Source organism: Myotis daubentonii, chromosome 3 (genome assembly GCF_963259705.1).
Source record: "Myotis daubentonii chromosome 3, mMyoDau2.1, whole genome shotgun sequence".
Taxonomy (NCBI): Eukaryota; Metazoa; Chordata; class Mammalia; order Chiroptera; family Vespertilionidae; genus Myotis; species Myotis daubentonii.
In genome coordinates this window covers 24103961-24119043 of record NC_081842.1, presented here as the reverse complement: position 1 = coordinate 24119043, position 15083 = coordinate 24103961, and the positions used below count along the sequence as shown (strand labels likewise).

Sequence of the window (15083 nt, the reverse complement as noted above, 5' to 3'; positions counted from 1 at the left end):
TAACTGCCTTCCTCTGCCAGCCTGATCACCCCTAACTGCCTCTGCCTGCCTCATTGCCGCTAACTGCCCTCCCCTGCTGGCCTGATCACCCCTAATGGCCTCTGCCTCAACCCCCACCAAGATGGCTTTGTCCGGAAGGAAGTTGGATGTCTGAAAGATGGCCGGTAGACCTGGTCTAATTAGCATATTATCCTTTTATTAGTATAAATGAGTGAAATTTCCACACAACTGCAGCTTACTCCTTTATGCACACTCCTGTCCCACTTGAGGGTAATGTACATGGACTTCTTAAATGCTCTTTTGCTGGTTACTACTGAGTGGGTTGTCTGACTTTAGGGTGTATCTCTAGGCTTCAGTAGACTACAGTTAAAGATCTCACCACCAGAAGAGCAAGAGGGGACTGCACCTTTATTTTAAAATGGGGTTCTCAGACTGTAGCACATTGTGGATGCTGTGTATAAACAGGAAAATCAAAACAATGAGGGCACTAGAGAGAGCCTGGAAGACTGTATTTCTGAGGACATTCAAAACCAAGGCTTGGAGGCTGCGACTGGCTGGAGTCCTGCACACGGTAACAATACTAGTACAGTGACAAAGGACCATGAAGACTTCAACTGGAAGGTGGCAGGTCACACTCAATGCCTCCTCTGTTGTCACAGAAAAGCTTTAGTTGAAAAGATGTATTAATCCAGTGGGCAGTTCACCATAGGGTCACATGGGTTAAGTTAAATCTGATCTAATCGGTAGTAAGAAGGTTCTTTTTATAGTAATCCATGAGGAAAATAAGCCAAATTGTAGGCATTAAAAAAAGTCAGCCAGAGAGGTACCGGTATGGGCAAACACCCAGAATGGCCACACGAAAGTGGGAAAATCACTTTACACCCAGCTAAGCACTTCTTAGAGTGATTTTTTTCCCCTAGAAACCAGACGCGATCAGTGTCCACACTGCTTTGTCTGACACTGCAGGTTGTTAGAATCTGCTCGGTGCTGCTCTCACCAACGATACCCCGCTGCATGCTTTCCCCTTTCAAACCTCACCAGCCATGCATGGCAATCATTCTTAATCCGCAAAGAAAATTCTTTACCTGAGCATGAGTTATATTCTTGATGTGCTTGGGCTGTTGTTAGCCTAGTTTTATTCATCATAGGTATTTTTAAAAATTATTTTCTACCCTCCCCTGAGGATATGTTTATTGATTTTAGAGAGAGAAGAAGGGGGAGAAAATGAGAGAGAGAGAGAGACATTCGTCAGCTGTCTGTCTTATGCACCCAAACCGGGGATTGAACCTGAAACCTAGGTATGTGCCCTGACTGAGAATCGAACCCACAGTCTTTTGGTGTACAGGATGACACTCCAACCAAGTGAGCTATCCATATCCATTAGCCCACATATATCCATTGAATGCTTAAGATAAAGCAAGCATGTTAGTAGGTGCAAGGAATAGGAATGAAATATGACATATCCCCACTCTCAAGGTGCAGACAGACACATAAACAGGCAATTATACGATGCATTACAGAGGTATAGTATTTATATATAACACTAGAGGCCTGGTGCACAAATTCATGCATGGTGGGGTCCCTTGGCCTGGCCGGTGATCGGGCTGATTGGGGCCATCTTGCCAAGGGGAGGGACCACTGGAAGTTGGCTGGCTGTGGGAGGTTGTCTGGCTGTGGGAGGTTGGCTGTAGGAGCGTACTGACCACCAGGGGGCAGCTCCTGCATTGGGTGTCTGCCCCTTGGTAGTCAGTGCATGTCGTAGTGACCAGTTGACAGGTCATTCGGTCAACCGGTTGTAACAGTCACTTAGGCTTTTATATAGAGAGATAATTATAATATTGGTTAGAGCACTAACCAAGTCTGGAGGAGAGAGGGGTCAGGAAAGATTTCTGGAGCAGGTGACGGCTGAGTTGAGCTTCAGTGATGAGGACGCATTAACTGGGCAGGTAAAGGACAAGAGCGGGCAGGGTGGAGAAAACATTTCAGGCCAAGAATACAGCAACATCAAAGGCAGGGGAACTAGAATTAGTGTGAACTAGGCAGTTCAGCAGATTGGTTTTGCTAGAGCATAGGGAATAGCAAGAAATGAGACAAGTCTTAAGTGGGACCGAGATGTGGGAGTCCTCTAATGCCAAATTTAGGAGTTTAGGCTATACCCCGAGAAAGTCATTAAAGGGTTTAAGAAGGAGACCCACCTGAACAGATAGGTCAACTGGGGGAGAAACTTAAAGGGTGCAGGACTGGAGGCAGAAGGGCCAGGTGAGAAAAGCTATAGCGGTTGGGGTGATAATGAAAAGATTTGTAGAACTGGGGCGGTAGCTGCAATAAGGAGGAGGACTGATTTGAGACACAGTTGAAAGGTAAAATTAGCAAGACTTGGTGACTGATTGGTTCCAGGAGATGAAGAGTGAGGAGGAGTCACATGAATGTTGGTGGAAGCCACTGCTGTTATCTGAGATGAAGGTACTGGCATAGACTTCAGTTAGAGGAGAAGATGACGATGAGTTCGTTTTGAATATGCTGTACTTGAGTTGGGTTATATAATTTATTTCCATAATTAATTTATTCTCCCATTGTCTTCAAAAAAGTAAAGAAATATATAAGTTCAATTTAACTCTGGTCTAAAATAAAGGTAGCAAATGCTGTGTTAATAGACAACATCACTAATCTATTAAAGCATGCTTGCTACAGCCCAGACCTAGCTTCTGCATCCTTCTTAACACATTGCTCTGTCCACACAAGGCAGCCAGCATATATTTCCACACACCACGGCGGCACCACCAGTCCAATGGAGAGCGCAGGCATGTTTCCCCCTAAAGGCTTGAGTGAGTTTCCTTCTTTATAAGACACATGTCATGATTGGGAGGTATCCTTGAAGTGAATTATACCTTACCAAGTTTAAGTAAGCAAGACCACATAGATCTTGAGGACCAGAGTCATTGGGAAGTCAACATATTTCTGAGAGATTTTCAACTTAGTTCGAGGTCAAGACAGGGTGGGCCATAGTGATCAATAGAACCCAGTTCATCATTTATTAACTGCCTACTAGGTGATATGACTTCAGCAGGACACAAGCCTATTAGATATCCCCTGGAAGGTGTCAGGAGTGAGGAAAGATCTTCCTGATGCATTAAGGTAAGACAATTTTGATTATATCCCCCTCTCTGAGATCAAAGCACAGCAGCATATTAAAGACTGAGAAATCCTACAGTAAAGACATCCATTTAACTGAGTTTAGCCCCGTATCATCCAGAGTTATTTTGGTGCTGGAATTCTCCTACCACATGACATCAATGAAATGCCACTGAAATTAGGAATATTTTAGTCCTCAAAATATATTCTCTTTCTAAATGAGGAATAGAAGCTCTAAAATCACGCAGGCAGCAGGGCGAGGGAGATCTTAAATCCAGATCTTCCCTTTCCAGCTTCGGGGCCAATTCACAGGATCACTGATGGACAGGTCAGTGTGTGACAAAGGTCAGGGCTGACAGATCTGGGTCACACATTCACTTCACAGGGCATGTCAGGCTCAGCCCCAATATTCTTGCTGGGCAACAACTACAGTATGTGGGTCAGCAGGGAGTTCTTTCAGGCCGATATCTCACCCTGTCTTTCAGAGTACACTGCTATCAGCCCATTATTTCTAAGCTTTTAAAAACAACTCTACTTTGTTTATTCTATGCTACACCCTTGAGAGGAATTCTGGCCCCTAGGCCTTTGTTCATGCTGTTTCTGCTGCCTGGAAACCTTAGAGATCATTTGGTGCAGACTGGTCCCTCAGGCAGCGGTTACCAGCAGGAACTCACTGGCAAGTGCTCTGGGGATCCCTTTGAGGGCAGAGGGAGAAGCTGAATTCTGAAGCTGCTACAGCAAAGGCCTCACAGATCCTGGAAGGGAGCTCTGAAGCTGGGCTGGTCTTTCAGAGCTGACCCCAGCTGGGAGAAAGGCGCCAGGCCAGACATTGGATATAGGCTGTGCCTAGAAGGGGGCATGACCTTGGGCCATCCCTAGAGCGGGTCTCAGAGGAGAAATGTCAGCTGCAAACACTCCCAGCATCTGGGGGGGAATGAGTACTTTACTTCTGAAGAGGGGATGGGTGGTGTCACAGGGGTGGGCTGCCCGGCAGTCAGTGTCCTTCTTCCACGTAGTTCAGGTCACGCTTCCTACTCCATCACTCAGGTCCATTCGCTTGTCTGCATCCTGCAGATGCCAACAGAATTGAGTGTCTGTGCAGTGGCTTTATTATACTAACTTTACTTTTAGCATGGTTCATGGGTTTTATCTCCTTACCTTGATTGCAAAGCCCCCACCCCTCACCAAGTTTTATATTTCTCTTGTATCCACAGGTTATAGGAAAGTAATCAATAATATATGTAGTGAAAAAAGTATGGGATTTGGAGCCTAAAATTCTAATTTTAAATCCTAGAATTATCACATATAAATGGATAAAGTTATATACATCACTTAATTTCTACAAATCTTAGTTTCATCATTTATAATGTGGGAATAATAAAAATCCTTATTTTATCCAAGCTACAGGGTTGCTGTGAGATGGTGAACTGAAAATGCTTTGTAAACTAATAAACTAAAACCAATGTTTTTCAATGTTGAGTACTAGACACCCCATTGAAGGGGAAATATATTGGGCCGGTAAATGTAAAACTAGGTATACATTCTTTATGCTGTTAATACTTATAAAACATAAACAGTTTTATAAATAAATATGATATACCATCAACTTCAATGGACAAAACTTGGGTTATTGTAATAGATGATGTTGGTTTGTAAGATGATGTTGGTTTTTTGGCTTTTATACATATGGTACTAACTGTAGAGCAAAGGTTCATTTGGTTTGGATATGCCTATATTCTGTGTGCTACGCAATAATTCTGTTTTTTCAACCCTTGTCTCCATTTTCTCCATATGGAATCGATCATTTATACAATTCACCATGACATCATTTGAACTTCACATAAAAATATCATTTATGTATCTTAAATACACTTCTTTCCTTTAACTTTCCATTTTTTATGTGCCGATTAGAATATATATCACAATGTTAATTTAGTAGAAAGTCCATAAAACAGTAACCTCAAAAATTAAGGAACAAAAGAAGTATAAGACTTATACCATGAAAATGATAAAATATTGCTGAGAGAAATTAAATAAGAACTGCATAAATGGAGAGACATGCTATATCCATGGATTGGAAGACTCAGTATTATTAAGATGGCAATTCTCATCAAATTGATCTACAGATTCAACACAATTCCTATCAAAATTCTATTGGCAGAAATTGGCAAGCTGATCTTAAACTTTATATGAAAATGCAAAGGACACAGAACAGCCAAAACAACCTGGAAAAAGAACAAAGTTGAAGAACTAACACTTCCCAAAGCATGCTATGAAGGTATATTAATCAAGAGAGTGTGGTACTGGCATATGGATAAACATATAGATAAATGGAATCGAATTGAGAATCCAGAAATAAACCCTTACATTTATAGTCCATTGATTTTTTTTTTTTTATAAAGGAGCCAAGATAATTTCACGGGGGAAAGGACAGTCTTTTCTACAAGGGTGCTGGGTATCTGTAAAAAGATGAATTTATATACTTAACTCATATCATATAAAAATGGACTCAAGATAATGTCAGGGCTAAAACTATAAAAATTCTAGAAGAAAATATAGAACTTTTGTGGCCTTAGGTTAGACAGAGTTATTGAACACAATATCAAAAGCATGATCCACCAAAGGAAAAAAAACTAAAAAACATAAAAATTAAACCTTTTCTACTTTTAACATCACCAATAATAAAATGAAAAGATAAACCACAGTCTGGGAGAAAATACGTGCAAATATTATTTCTGATAATGGGCTTATACCCAGAATATATAAAGGTCTCTTATAAGATAAATTAATTGTAAAATGGGCTAATAGCCCTAGCCAGTTTTTCTCAGTGGGTAGAGCACCCCCCTCCAGCCTCAAGGGTCCTGGGTTTGATTCCGATCAAGGGCACATGCCCGGGTTGCGGACTTCATCTCCAGTAAGGGGCGTGCAGGAGGCAGCCAATCAATGATTCTCTCTCATCATTAATGTTTCTATCTCTCCCTCTCCCTTCCTCTCTGAAATCAATAAAAATACATATTAAAAAAAGAAAAATGTTTAAAAAACAAAATGGGCTAATAAGCTCATGAAAAGATGTTCAGCATCATTAATCATTAAGGAAATGCCCATTAAAAGAACAATCAGATATTATTATTTCTACTAGAATGGGTATAATAAAAGACTAAATAATTATTGGTGAGAACATGGAAAAACTGTTACCCTCATGCATTGCTGATGGGAACGTAAGATGGTACAGCCACTTGAAAAACAGCATGGCAGTTTCCTAAAAAAAGAAAAATTAAACCTAAATTTACCATATGATCCTGCAACTCCACTCCAAAGTATTTACCCATGAGAAGTGAAAACACATGCCTCACAAAGATGTATATGTGTTCATAGCAGCATTATTTATATCAAAAATAGTGGAAATACTCCACATGTCCATCCACTGGTGAACGGATAAACAAAACACGGATACCCATAAAATGGAATATTATTCAGCAATAAGGATCCATGCTACAACCTCAATGAACCTAACAATAAGCCAAGTAAAGAAGCCAGGTGCGAAAGATTAAATATTGTATGATCCCACTTATATGAAATGCCCAGGAAAGGCAGATTTATAGGAGCATAAAGTAGATCATAGTTGCCTAGGGTTGGGAGTGGAACTGGGAATTGACTGTCAATGGGCAGGTGGGATCTTTTGAGGGTGATGAAAATTTTCTAAATTTGCATTGTGGTGATGTTTGCATAACTCTGACAACTTACTAAAAAAATTGTTGAATTGTACACTTAAAACAGGTGAATTTTAAGAAAAGGTGAACTATATCTCAATAAAGCTATTTTAACAGTTAGGGAGCTTATCCTATATAATAAAGAGCTAATATGCAAATGGTTGTCATGCCCTCACACCATCATGCCTTAACGGTTCAGACACTCAACACTGGGGAGAGAGGAATGGGGACCAGCCAGGCTGTGACCTGGGAGAGAGACAAGCCGCCTGCCCCATGGTCCCAGGCACCAGTGGCTGGGGCTGCGGCCTGGGAGAGGGACAAGTCACTCACCCCGTGGTCCAGGGCACCAGCAGCTGGGGCTGTGCCTGTAGCTCAAGAGAGGGGGGAGAGGGAAAAGCTGCCCGCCCTGCAGTCCCGGGAGCCTGCAGCTGCAGCCTGGGCTAAGCCACCTGCCCATGGTACCCTGCAGCTGTGGCCTGCGACCGGCTGGAGGAGGGAATCCTGGGTCCCGGGTCCCGGGTCCCCGAGCGAGGCAGAGGTGGTTAGGGGTGAACAAGCAGGCAGGCAAAGGTGGTTAGGGGCGATCTGGCAGGCAGAAGTGGTTAGGGGTGATCAGGCAGGCAGGCAGAGGGGTTAGGGCAGCCGTGGGCAAACTATGGCCCGCGGGCTGGATTTGGCCCATTTGAAATGAATGAAACTAAAAAAAAAAAGACCGTACCCTTTTATGTAATGATGTTTACTTTGAATTTATATTAGTTCACACAAACACTCCATCCATGCTTTTGTTCCGGCCCTCCGGTCCAGTTTAAAAACCCATTGTGGCCCTCGAGTCAAAAAGTTTGCCCACCCCTGGGTTAGGGGCTATCAGGCAGGCAGGCGAGCAGTTAGGAGCCAGTGGTCCCGGATTGCGAGAGGCAGTCGGACATCCCTTGAGGGGTCCTGGATTGGAGAGGGTGCAGGCTGGGCTGAGGGACCCTCCCTCCCCCATGCATGAATTTCGTGCACCGGGCCTCTAGTTGTTCCCATATAATGAGACATCTATAGATAGCCAAGTCCAGGGCTGTTATGAGGCTTTTTGTAGTTATTAGGGAACCAGACTCTTTCCATCTTCAGTCAAGTGTTTTTGCCTCAAGGCTAGAAAAGGAAGAACAGAGAGTGCAAAAGGCTTCAGCCTGCTAAGTCAGCTGCCTTTAAGGATCTTTTTGGGAAGCCCCACTTAATAACTCTCTTATAAATCATTGGCTACAACAGTGTCACATGACCACTCTTAACTTCAAGGGAGTCTGGGAAATGTAGGAATACTACTACCTGCAGTCAAATAACTGTCCTGCTAATAAGGAAGAAAGGAAGAGTGGATGAGTAGAGCAGCTAGCAATCTCTGGAGTGGAGAAATACTGCTTGGTGTCAGTGTGAACACAAATAGAACCAGCAGAGGAGTACTCAGTTATCAAGTGATAATCCAGATGATCCAGAGTACACTTATTATTAATGGTTTCTTATCGAAATGAAACATAAGGGTTCCAGAGAGACTGTCTACTACTCTGTTAAGAAACACGAAACTGAATAAATGTTCATTCTTCGTATTTTTATTTCTAAGACCAAAACTTGAAAGCTGAGCCAGTCAGCACAGTAGAAAGGGTCCTTGAGTTTGGAACTGTCTGGATTCAAAACCTGGCCTCACCCTTTGGTAACTATGCCTTGGACAAAATCCTTAACTTACCTAAGACTCAATTTTCTCACCTGTACAAGGAGAATGATACCTGCTTCAAAAGCTTATTTGGGAGAACTTAGTAAGACAGCAGGTGTAAAGCACTAAACTGCACACGAGCGTCCCCCCCTCATTAGTCACACTGCAGAGTGGCCCGAGATGCCTCAGACACCAAAGAAGAAGGAGAAATCCTAGTATTTTTTTCTTGCCAAAATTAAGCAGCTGTCTCAGAGTTCTCAAGCCATGGTCCCCCCCCCCACTGCTCAAGTTGAGACTTTTCTCAGGAGAATTCCTAATTAGATATCATCCATTCAACACACACACACACACACACACACACACACACACACACACACAAATTATAAACTGGGGGGTGGGGAGGGGAGGGGAGGAGCAAACAAAGCAAAACAGAAGAAATCACACTGAAGATAAACGTTAACCTCTGGAGAACAAACCTCTCAAAGTACCTTTATTTTTGTACCCAATGTTGTAACCTTCCTAAGAGCTCATTCTTCTTTTACAGAATCAGCGAGCATTCAGAAAAACACACCAACGGAATGTATGTACTCGGCACATTTTAAAAAGGTGGGGGTTGGGGCAAGTACTTGTGAAAGCAGGTGCACAGGTGGGCCTGTTGGCACGAACCCCCCAGGTCATCCATTACTTGCCCATCATTCATAAATCAGTTCGATGAAGCCACCTGGGGCCTCTTCTTGCACTTTCTTCCCGAAGCACAGACACAGCTTAAAATAGGAGACTGGCTGATTGGGATTGGTTTGCAACTTTAGTAGCTTCTAAAATCTCAGTTAAACACTGACGGAATAAGACCTGTATTTCTATAAGAACACTATGGATCTCAAATGAAAGGGATGAATCCAAAGCAGAATTGGGTAATGTGTCAACCGAAAGCTAGAAGAACTATTCCGTGTCTCTCTTCCTTATCTGCAAAATACCAACATTGTATTAATGATGATAGTAAACAGCATTTTACAATAAATAGACAACTTAAAGAAAATAAACAGCATTTCCTTTACTTAAGAGACAAGGGCAGGCTGGGAAAACTGATGCAATGCTTTAGGGTACAGTGATACAGTTGGGTTTTCCAGTCACTCTGTATCAGGGATTTAATTCTGTCACATCCCATGACCTATCTGACCAATATAGTATGATATCCACCTCCCTGAGAAAAGGGGAAGAGAAAATAGAGAGCAACCCATTTCTGGAGAAGAACCTCGGTGTCTTGTCCTGAGGGCCCTGGGGTGTAGGGGAGTGGGGGAGGGGGAAGCGGCTCTCCTGGCTCCCTCTCTGGTGAGCAGCAGTTCAGCCTGCCAAAACGAACAGCTGTGGGGACTTCTGCAGCTGGGGCTGCCACCGTTTCCCAGAACTCTTCCCCAGACAGATTGAGAAACCCTATCTGTCCTTCGATGCCCTCCACAGAGAATGGCAGTGCGTTTCTGCTAGGGGTTTGTGCAAAATCTCTCATCCTGCGAGCTCTCACCTTTACACTTGAGTTAGAAGTCAAGTAAAAGCAAAATAACACAGATACCTTATTCTCTATTTTCTTGAGAGTCATCCTATATGATAGTTACCATGCTCCTGCCTTTCCTCTCCACCCCAAGCATGAAACACAGGGAAAGTCCTGTTGCCCCAAACGCGGAGACCAAGAAGGGCCCCCTGGAATACAGCTTCGCCCACAACTCACAGCAGAGCTCAGTGAAGCAGTGCGGCTGACTCGGTTATAACAAAACACCCTGTCCTACGAGTGCTGCTCTGCTGTCCCACCACCTGGTGGCTATTCTGCATCACAAAACCTGTATTTGGGGTTGGTGGAGTCATCCTATATAATAAAAGGCTAATATGCAAATTGTCCTCTCAACGGGGAGTTCGAACAGGAGTTCGACCAGGGGGGCGGGGCTAGCCCGCCAACCACCTGCAGCCTCCCCACCCCCCTTGCAGGCCAGACTGATCGGCTTCAATGGCAAGCTGGCCAGAACCCACCCATGCACGAATTCATGCACCGGGTCTCTAGTTTCATATATATATATATATATAGGGTGTCCCACAAAATGTATATACACTTTCACAGATAATATCTCAATTTTTTAAATAAAATGTATTTTAGTAAACACTGCCTTTATAATTATTCAAAGTGTGCATACACATTTTAGGACACCATATATATGCACATTTTCCAAACACAATAGTTTTTGTTTGTTTGTTTTTTTACTGTGAGTACAACTAGGCCCGTGGTTGGCTCTTCCACAAAAAACCATGTGCGGGCGCACGTACAGTGCGATTGAAACTTCGTGGCCCATGCACAGACGTCGGTATTTTGTGGAAGAGCCGGTATTTTGTGGAAGAGCCACACTCAAGGGGCCAAAGAGCCTCATGTGGCTCGCGAGCCGCAGTTTGCTGAGCCGCAGTTTGCCGACCACTGAACTAGGCTGATATAGTTGATATTTATAAGGGAAAGTAGTGGCTAGGGAAGGAGACAGGAAAGCTGAGCAACATATGGGCTCTTCCTTTACTCATACAAATATCCACTAAGCATCCAGGAGCTCGGTGCTGGGGCTGGGGCTTTGTACACAGGCCAGGCCCTCAGAGCACATCCTCTGTCCAAGGAGGAAGACACACTTTGGATGACTATTTGCAGGTGTGCCAAGGATTACAGGATCACTCTGAGGGCACTGCCCTGCAAGGTCAGGGAAGGCCTGTGTACGGGATCTCCAAGGGTCTTTGGAAGGTTTCTAATTAAATTGTGTACTCATTAAAGCACTTCCTTTTTTTTTTCTTTTTAAATCCTCATCCAAGGATTTTTCCTCATTGCTTTTTAGAGAGAGTGGAGGGAGGAAAGGAGGGAAAGAGGTAGGGAGGGAGGAGAACGTCGATGTGAGAGAGACTGGTTGCCTTCTACAAGAGCTCCAACCAGGGCCTGGGATGGAACCTGCAACCCAGGCACGTGACCTTACCAGGAATTGAACCCTTCAGTGGGAAAGCCTACACTTCAACCACTGAGCAACACTGGCCAGGACCATTAAAGCACTTCTTGAAGTTTCATTTTGCTCACACTTTCCTTGTGTGTGAGGGGGTGACACAGCTCTTGTAATGATCATTTCAATGGTTAACCCAAATCTCCGGATTCTCCGTCCAATTCTGTACTCCAAACACTAGGGGTCAGCAGCCTTCCAAAAGTCGTGAGCCCAGACAAGAACCCTAGTTCTGGGGTGCTGCTAGGAGCAGGGCGGGGCTGAGTCTCACAATAGGAAGCGTCTGATAGACACTCTGGCTACTTTCCCCAACCCCTCCCATTCTTTTAGTACAACCTTAACTTATTTGGGTACCCTCAGCTAAGAGGGTACCCAAAGAAAGTGCAGGTGCTTGGGGGATGTTGATCTGGGGATGGCATTTGTGGCTCAGCCTAAGTTAATTTGCGTTCTCCCACCCCCTGCCTCTGCGTATTGGTTCAGGGACAAACACATGAACCTATTTGGACCTATAGAGATTGAGGAGAAATTTGCTGAGGATGACTGGGAAAGTAGTTTCCTTGCTTTTCTTGGAGAGCTTTTCTTATGACAATATCTCCCTCTCTCTCTCTCTCTTTCTCCCTCTTTCCTTCCCCCTTCCTCCATGAAGATGAAACAACCCAAAGCCCTAGAGGTAGAGACAGTCATCTGGCAACCACCAGGTATGTAGGGACAGCTACAAGATGAAGGTGACTGCAAAAACAAAACAAAACAAACAGAAAACACCAGCAGAGTGGTGAAAGCATATCTATGAAAAACATCAAACTAGGGAGAGCACAGGGCTTCAGTTCTTTGTAACTGACCTCCCTCGCTTGCTCAGCCCTAAGCAGTCTACATCCTCACAGCACGAATACCTTGGCATTTCCTACAGTTCATTGTATGGTTTCACCAATAGTTCATTAGTTCAGTAAAGAACCATTGAGAGGGTCCAGGGAGCCCTCATATAACTCCAGGTCTATTCTACTAAGGCTAGTATATAAAAACACTGACGGGATCCTTATACCTCCTCATAGTTTTTACAGATGAGAGGCTATGATGATAAACAGTATGGATTTCAGCCCTGCCAGTGTCGCTCAGAGGTTGACATCAACCTATGAACCAGGAGGTCAGGCCACATGTGGGCTCGATCCCCAGTGTGGGACATGCAGGAGGCAGCCAATCAGTGATTCTTTCTCATCATTGATGTTACTATCTCTCTCTCCCTCACCCTTCCTCTCTGAAAGCAATAAAAATATATATTTTTATAAAAAGAGTATAAATTTCAGAGTCCATCAGACCTAAGTTCAAATCTCAGCCACTTCCTTTTTGGCTGAGCTTCCATGTAAAATGAGAATGAATAAAGCCTATCTTTCACAGTTGTTCTCAAGTTTAAGTGTAATAACATATGTAATGAGTTTGGCGTTCAAAAAATAGCTGTTAGGATTATTATTTCAATATCCTTGGGGTAAAAGAGCACTATGACAGAAAAGCAGCCAGTTCCCTAACATTCTTCCCAATGAATATAGTGTCTGCTTCCCAACCATGACGATGCTCTGGGTGTGAGTGTGCTGGTGAGAGCAGATCACAAGAACTTCAAAATCTGTGTCCCTTTGTCAGGTTGCTCAGACCTTCAATGGAAGTTGCAAGTTTCTGCAAGTACATAATTGCAGGTCTGGAGTTAGTGATTCATTAAGGATGTAATTTTTCAGGTAGGTCCTAGTGTGCAAAGGAGCTACTGAAAAAAATGTTATTGCCATATTTGTGTGCACACGCACACACGCACACACACACACACACACACACACACACACACACACATGATTACAAATGACACTTCTCTAAAAATAAAAGGACTTAGTTGCCAACATTTAACATAAAAATCCCACACCCTGCATTTCAGCACAGCCACACTCTGTTGGCCACACCCAGTGCCTTCTAGATCCCCTTGGTTTAAGTCTACAATCTCTCCCCACTGGCAGGGGCTTCCCTTATTTAGAGATGTGCTGACCTGTATCTAAGGCATACAGATTTGAATGTATGATTTAAGGTGTCTGAGTTTGCACACACACACCTCTGCCCTGCGTAAAAGGCCTGCAACCGCAGACGATGCGCCTATCGAAACAAAAGGAGGATCTGGCGAGGGTCAATTCTCCTTCTGTCACTGGGGCACCAGTCATGGAAAACCACACCTGGAGCATCATGGCCTCACAGCCACAAGGGAGCAGTCACCCTTGGAAGTTGGTGGCCCTCAGGACAGTGGTCTCAGCAAAATTCACCTTTTAGCTCCAGATACCATCCGTGTAGCATAAAGCTGATAACAATATTCTGTCCCTCTGCATGTTTGAGTTTGTGACCCTGGCTTTGAGTAGCTTTGAATCATCCCTTTCTTGTCCCTGTCAGTCGGAGAGCGGACAGCTGCAAGAAGGGCTCCCGAGACTCGGGCAAGCCTTTACCAGTACTGTGGTCAGAGATATGCACTGACCCTGTGCAGTGGGCAGGCTGGCCTGGACTAAGCCTGCCCACTGGGTTTGACCTCTCCTTCTAGAAGTAGAATCTGGGAGGTGAGCATCAACGCGGTCATACAATCAGAGCATTGCATGTGTTTCATTCTATTCATTTGTGTCACATGTGGAGTGTAGCTCCACGAGGTACAGACTTTGTTCACAACTGTACCCTTGGCAGCTAGAACAGTACACGACACACAACTGATGCTCAATTAATGTGCAAGGAGTGAATGAATGGATGATAACACTGCTTTTTCTTCCGAGAAGCCTCCTCTTCCCGTGACCAGGCCTCCATCATCTCTCAACTGGGAAACTTCAACTGCCTCCCAACTAAATCGAACCCCAGGCCTCAGTATATCACCTCTCCACTCAACCACATCTCCACTTAAAATCCTGCAAAAGGTGCCGGGGTCCAACCCCAGCAGGTCCAGGGGTCCCCAAAGGTGTGGACGGAGTCGGCGAAGAAGGAATGACACGGAGACAGCGTTCAGTTGATCAGCAGCCTTGCCAGGATCTCTAGCCACAATCTCCAGCCAAGTTCTGTTCAAGATCTCCAGCGAAGTTCTGGTTAGGATCTCCAGCCAGGTTCTGTGTCCATGTTCTCTTGCTAGGTTCTCCAGGTTCTCCAGCCAGGTTCTCTAGCCAGGTTCTAGTCAGGTTCTCTTGCCAATTTCTGTAGTCAGGTTCAGTCCAGGATCTTTTGCCATGTTCTCTCCAGCGAAGTTCTTCTGTCTGTAGGTTCTGTGTAGGTTCTGTCTTCTTGGCTCTCTTCTAAATTCTGTGTCTCGCTGTCTTGTTACATCTGTATTTATACCAGTTGATTCAATCCTATCAATCTCTATTACAAAGGTTAGGGCGTTTCTTATCTCCATTCCAGGGAGTAAAGATTATGTAGCTTAAGCATGATTGTTCGTAGTTAAAGTGATTAATTACCCGCCTGGCACTTAGTTAAGAGGTTTTATTCCCTCCCTAACTTCAGGGGAAAATCCCTACCTGGGGAAACAACCTTTCTCAGAGACCTTGGTTA

At 44.1% G+C, this 15083-nt stretch overlaps 1 protein-coding gene across 3 annotated transcripts in view; it reads right to left on the bottom strand.

Annotated features, from left to right (window-relative positions):
- Positions 1–15083, bottom strand: part of SCHIP1 (schwannomin interacting protein 1) — a 118890-nt gene that overhangs the window by 77083 nt on the left and 26724 nt on the right. Inside the window, exon 2 of one of the 3 annotated variants that reach the window (XM_059686905.1) lies at positions 6328–6391. The exons of the other annotated variants lie outside the window; for them this stretch is intronic. Coding sequence (XP_059542888.1) covers positions 6328–6391 — 64 coding nt within the window. The remainder of the gene's footprint in view (positions 1–6327; positions 6392–15083) is intronic. 3 annotated transcript variants of the gene reach the window in all.